Source organism: Mauremys mutica, chromosome 2, assembly GCF_020497125.1.
Source record: "Mauremys mutica isolate MM-2020 ecotype Southern chromosome 2, ASM2049712v1, whole genome shotgun sequence".
In the NCBI taxonomy this organism is placed as follows: domain Eukaryota; kingdom Metazoa; phylum Chordata; order Testudines; family Geoemydidae; genus Mauremys; species Mauremys mutica.
The window spans coordinates 245,734,223-245,740,222 of NC_059073.1; the positions used below are offsets into that span (position 1 = coordinate 245,734,223).

General features: G+C 52.2%; 1 protein-coding gene across 4 annotated transcripts in view; it reads right to left on the reverse strand.

The window, feature by feature from the left end:
* NXPH1 (neurexophilin 1) overlaps positions 1-3,879 on the reverse strand; it is a 178,755-nt gene extending 174,876 nt beyond the window's left edge. Inside the window, exons 1-3 of one of the 4 annotated variants that reach the window (XM_045006187.1) lie at positions 3,784-3,879; positions 2,589-3,018; positions 1,715-1,876 (exon numbers count right to left, since the gene is read on the reverse strand). In XM_045006187.1, the coding sequence (XP_044862122.1) occupies positions 1,715-1,768 (54 nt within the window). In that variant the 5' untranslated portion in view covers positions 1,769-1,876; positions 2,589-3,018; positions 3,784-3,879. Of the gene's footprint in view, positions 1-1,714; positions 1,877-2,329; positions 2,348-2,588; positions 3,019-3,502; positions 3,567-3,783 lie in introns of those variants that run through there. The other 3 variants (XM_045006188.1, XM_045006186.1, XM_045006189.1) reach the window with 3 other exon arrangements.
* Positions 3,880-6,000: the final 2,121 nt, after the last annotated feature.

The following is a 6,000-nucleotide window of genomic DNA, read 5'->3' on the forward strand; positions in this document are numbered from 1 at the left end:
AAAGTAGCAACGGTTGCTGCAGATGTGCCGCCAATCTGTGACGCGAGGGGAGTAAATCGCGTAGGGAAGTGTGTGTGTTCGAGTCCTGCCTCTGGTTAGCTGAGCGCACCCGAGCACCACGTTGGTATCCCTCTCTTCTACTATAGTTGTCATGTCTACGTTTTACATCATATTCTGCCTTATCCCTTTAATGTTTCTAAGCTTCCAGTCCTGCCTCCTTCTACACCCCGCTGTCTGCCTTGTCCTGAGAGGGAAGGGGACTAGCTGTGGTGGTTCCACTTTTCTAAGCTGTGCCTCTTTACTTGCTGCTGTTCATTTGGGGAGGGTGTACGAGCAGGTGCCACACAATAGTGTGCGTTCTCATCTGGGTTGGTTGCCCCTGTGCTCACCTGCTTACCCCCAAGGTGTCCTGGGCTGGGGTGAGACTGACGCGCAGCGCCCTCAGGCGGACACATGCTGCAAGTGTAGGAAGCAGCGCACAGAAAAGCAGCCCGGAACCCATGCATTGAACCTGCGACCGGTTAAAGACACCTCTCTTCCCCTTGGCGCCTATGTGAACATTAAGTGTGCAGCTATGAAAATGCACTTACATGTTTGCAGCTCTCCCTTATTTCCACCCAGCCTGAGCCTAGAAGCAGTTTCAACTGCTTTTCCGACCTGAGGACAGATCCATAGAGCTTGGTTTGCCTGCTATGCACCAAAGAAGGAAAGGATGCGAACTAAAGACATGCCGTCTGCCCTTGTTCTTTGTGATTATATAGAGAGTAAAGTATGCGTTAAAGGAGATAACACTCATGCCTACTTGTGTTCCCCTGGTAATCTTAAAGGGAATTTGCTACGGAAGTCAATGACACATCATACAGAAAATACTAGCTGTGCTTGTCACTGAGTGTTTACACGACGGTACTGTATTATATTGCAAAATGAATGTCTTCTGTTGTGGCTCAGTGACAGTGATCCCCATCCGGAAGGGTTTCTAGCAGCAATAACAAGTAGTAAACAAGAACTTGCCTGCCGTGCAGAATAAGCGATGAAGACACACTGAGAGGGTATTTCAAAGCACAACATGTTCTGTACCTCACCGCACACCCTTCAGAGATAGGGGCATGGGGAAATGTGCCCCGGAAAATGTACATTCCCAATATAAAGTTCGATCTTTTATTACCTTCCTGGAGGTGGGGAAAATATGTTTTTTTTAGAGCCGTTACCTATTTGGGGCGTGTTATAGGCGATCACTTTGATTCCCCGCCTGCTTTATCCACTTCCCGAGTGTCCTGCGTATCATACACTTGTCCTCTGAACAAATCGGCAACTCTAGCTACACTTCAATCTGGAGAGAAAGTTACAGACCCCTAGTCCCCCCCTCCAAACCACCGGGGGAAAGCTTTCAAAGCGAGGCGGCGCAGACGTTCCCCCTCCTGGTTCGTGTCACAAGCCCCCTGCTAGCAGAAAGTCGCCGGAAGGTGCAGCTGCGGCCCCAGCACAGTCGGTCTGTGAGGGGGGCTGTCCACCCTCCAGGTTTTACAGTCACACACACAGAGGGGCGTGGGGGCGCAGGGAAATTAAAGCAGAAAGAGCTCCGGAACCTGATAAAGTTGTTGGAACCGAGAGACCTCGCTTGAGATCCGAGTGGGATGTTGAGTTTTGTGTTTGTTTGTTTGTATGGTGCCCGATTCCCCCCACCCCCCAAGATAAGAGGACATCTGAAACTTACCAGGTAGAGAGTAGGCTGCAGCAGAAGCACGGCGTACCAATACACAGCCTGCATCCTCCCGGCTCAAACTTCCACGGCTTTCCCTTCGTTTGCTCTTTGTTCCTTCAAGACCATAGATCCACCTGACATCCACTTTACAGAACAAGCAGAGCTCTCACCAGCCTAGACAAAAATGAAATTATAGACCCCATGACCACAAGACAAGGTTAGACTTCGAGACAAGGAGGGAAGAGAGGAAGAGGGGGCGGGGGGAGAAGGAGGAGAGGCGGGGGGTGGGGGACAAATAACGATTAAAATCGAGTTAATCCAGCGTCAGAGCCAAGTGATCGCATGGTCCGGGGCTGGCTGGCGTGCTGCTGGGGCTGGCGCTCCTGGGAGCTGAGTCCTTTGGCGAGGGAGGTGGCTGGAGCGCACCCTTGCGTGTGCTGGGCAGGAGCCTTTGGTGCCACTGGCTGCCAGACTTGCCTGGCTGTCTTATATCAGGAGGATCCGGGCTCCAGCCGGCTGCTAGTTCACTGCCACCGCCACCGCCACGCAGCAGCAGGCTGGAGAAGGGAGGGAAAGGGGGGCAGGAGCTCCCGGGATTAGGGACCTAGGAGGCGCCTCGACGCTTACAATCAAGGCAAACCGATTCGCCTCCCGGAAATCCGACCGGCTCTGTTCAAGCCAAACCGCGCCCGCCCGCCCACTTTAAAGAAAGCAGCTGCCTTGACTCTGCCCCTGCTCACTCGTGCCTGGCTTTGCCCCGAGCCGTGCGTGCCGCAGGTCGCCCGAAGACATGTGGCTAAGCGGATGTCCCCCTCCCCACCTAGCCCCCCGGAGGGCCGCATCCTGGGGCAAGCCGGAGCCCCCGCTCTGCTCTCTCTATACGTACTGCCTGTAGGGTCCGAACGCAGCCAGGGATGCTCCATGTAAACCTACAGTGGCTGGCAGCCTCCTAGGAACCAGGGGTCCCTTTCGCGTCGCCTCTCCATGTCACGCGCGTAAGTGTCCCGTGGAAACAGGTGCCGCCGTGAATCCAGCGTGCGGGAAGGGAGTCGCCGCTGGCTGGGACCCGACTGGCTCCACGTCGCAGGAAACTTACAAGGGGGAGAAGCGAGAGGCTGCCCGGACCGCCAGCTCCAGTCTGGCGGCCAAGCACCGCGGCCGCCGCGCTGCGAAGCCTCCCCGGCTGTTTGTCTCTGTGAAACGGGACTTGTTGGCGGGAGCTCGGGGGGGGGGCACGCGGCTGTTTAACTCCTGATCAAATCTCGCTGCGAAGACCGGGGCCGATCGCGTCTGAGCCGCGGACTGTCCGAGAGTCCCTGTTGGGGGGAGAGAAAGGCGAGTTTAGCGGCAGCCCGTGCGTCCCTCCAGCGCGGGCGGCGAATCAGAACCCGCCCCAGGCGCTGTGCCTGGCCCTGCCCTGCCACCAGGGGGCTCTCCCCGGCTCCTGTTCGCGCCGGGACACGGCGCTGCCCGCAGCCAGCCCCTCTGCCTGCCTGAGAACCAGGGGACTGGTTGTTCCCCCTTCGGTGGCAATGAATATCCCACGCCAATAAAGAATTGTTCAGCCGCTGGCTTCCCCCCCCCGACCCACACACACACACACACACACACTCTCTCTCTCTCTGTGGATCGTTTCCTGCTGACGATGCGAGCCGGGGTGTGGGGTGACCGCAGGCGGGTTACAGGTGCTGGGGGGGGGGGGCTGCCAGCCTCTTGGATTTAATGGAGGGTTTCCTCATTAGGGGGCGCAGAGAGCAGCCCCTCGGAGCTGAGCCGGAAAGCCTGGCTCCCGCTACCCACCGTAGTGCTGCTAAGTGGCATTACTTAGGAGCGAGGTCTGGTCGCCCTTGTCTGCGTTCTTCTTTACAGCGATCATCCCACTGGGCTTTGTCTTTGAACAACAAAAAAAAACCGGGGTGGGGGCCATTTAAAAATGTCACCCGGGCCTCAGAAATGCGGGGAGGGGCATCGTTTTCTCTGGAGAACCCGAGCAAGCCCTCGGCCTTCTCCGGGTGTGTTGCCAAAGGTCGCGTGCCGAAGCTCTTGATTTATCGTTTGATTCAAGGGAAACAAGAGCCAACCTTTCTGCATGCACGGCTGGAAAAGCCAGGGCTTCAGCTGTCCTGCCAGATACCTGCTGCTCCCCACCCCAGCACGTCCCGCTGATTAATATCGCAACCCGACGGCTCCATTCTGATCTGCAAAATATTGTGTAAACTCGGGGCGTGGGGGCTGCGTTTGGAACATGGCCATAACACGGGGATTTGCGATTAGTGCTTTGAGATGAATGCTGCCAGTAAGGCACAATGTCCATTCCTCAGGATACCCACAGGGTGGACGCCTCAAGACGTCTGAGGTCCCTGTTCTGGCATCATCTGTCCGCAGGGTATGTAGGATTCTCGGCTTATTGACGATGAAGCTTGCAGCTTGGAAGAAACCACTCCAATATTCTGCCACTCCAGAAATAGTTCCCGTCACAGGGTAGCCCAGGCCTGGCTTGGGTTTCTGGTCTGGAGGCTCTAGATATACATGAATGATGATGAAGAGATTCATTCGACTAGCTAGTTCCCCCGCCACCTTCCCCAACAGGGATGAAATGATAAGAGGGAAACTGTCCCCCGTGATCAATAGCCACATAATCTTCCTACCCCAAAGCAAACAAACCTGCTGCCCCTTTGGCAACTGGACTAGCACCGCCATTGTGCAGCCTACTTCTGCAGGAGCTTTATCCCACACACCCCGCCTCTAACCAGTTACTGTTACAAGAACACATCCTAGAGCCCCCTCCCTTGCCACGGCCAGATTCACCGCTCTCCTGTTGAATAGTAACTGACCCTGCAAAGACATCGGATGACTCGCAGAGTAAGATATTTCTCATTGTGACCAGGGGGGGCAGAATCTAGCCCTCTGTCTCTCATTTGCAGGTCTAGGGACTCATAAGAGGGAGAACAGGCGTGTAGAAAAGGCAGAAAAGATTCACAGGATACTTTCAGTTTGGCCACAAATTCTGATGTCAGATAGCTGTGAGCTAGAAGAAGATACTGAGCACTGATATGTCCAAAGATCGCATGTACTAAGACTTACTGTCAAAGGATCTGTTCCCATATCTTAAGTAAATGGGAGCTGAGAGAGCTCAGCATCTCCCTGGATCAGACCCCAAGAAAGAGGTTATCAGCCTTAGTGATCCTGTCTGTACTGTTTGAGCATCAGCCCAGCAGTGGTGGACATGCCCACACTTCTGTCCAGCATGCTTGGCACCAAGGAAATCTGAAAGGGGTTCCTCGGAGGACAACTTCTTTATGTGTGTTAAATCAGGCACATTAGGAGGATATTACACGGGAGGCCCCAATCCCGCAGTCCTAACCCAGGTAAAAGCCCAAGGGTGAAATTCTGGTCCTATTGCAACCAATGGCAAAACTCCTATTGACTTCAACAGGGCCAGACCTCATTCTGAGTGAATTAAATGAAAGTCTTGCCTGAATAAGAAGGGCAGGATCTGGCCCTCGATGCACTTTTCCACTTTCTACCTACTCCTGGGGTAGTTGTCTGACCACAGGGACAAGGGAAAGGTTTTGTCTGTATATACTTTTGAAAGAAATTTAGAAATGCTTCTCTTCTACACATGCTGAGCCTGATCTAAAGCACACTGAAGTCAATAGAAAGACTGTCCTCAATCCACTTTGGATCAGGTGCTGTTCATCCAAACCAGCTTCCAGTGAAGTCAATGGCAATTTTGGCATTGACTTCAGTTGGCGTAGAATTGGGCTTTACTTCAGAAAGGCTGTTTCTATTGTCACTTAGCTATATTGTTGGGGGATGGCAGTTGGTGGAAGGAAAACAGCATGCTAAAGAAGCAAGTAGGAAGCTGGCCGTGATTGATTTAAAAAACAAAATGTTCCAAAGGATTCCTGTAATATACACATATGACATTTTTTCATATGAAATGTGATGTTATTGAATATCTGACATTAATTACAAGTGACTTTTTACACAATAATTTGACTTTTATGTGAGTCTATATAATATCAGTACCATAGCCTGGGTGGAGTATTGAATTTTTTCAAAAGAGATTTTAATTGCAGCCATTTGTATGCTGTTTAATAAAGTGGTCCTTCGCAATACAGTTCCAGGAAAAGGACAGTCTCTCAGTCACTGAGTTTTTCCGATTAAAAATCCCAATTTAAGGGTTTATAAACTGATTTTTTTTAGCTCCAAATTTTATTTCAGCCATCGTTAAATTATGCAAATTATTACAAAAATAGTTTTAGAAGACTCAAATGGACCAAAAAGAATGCTAA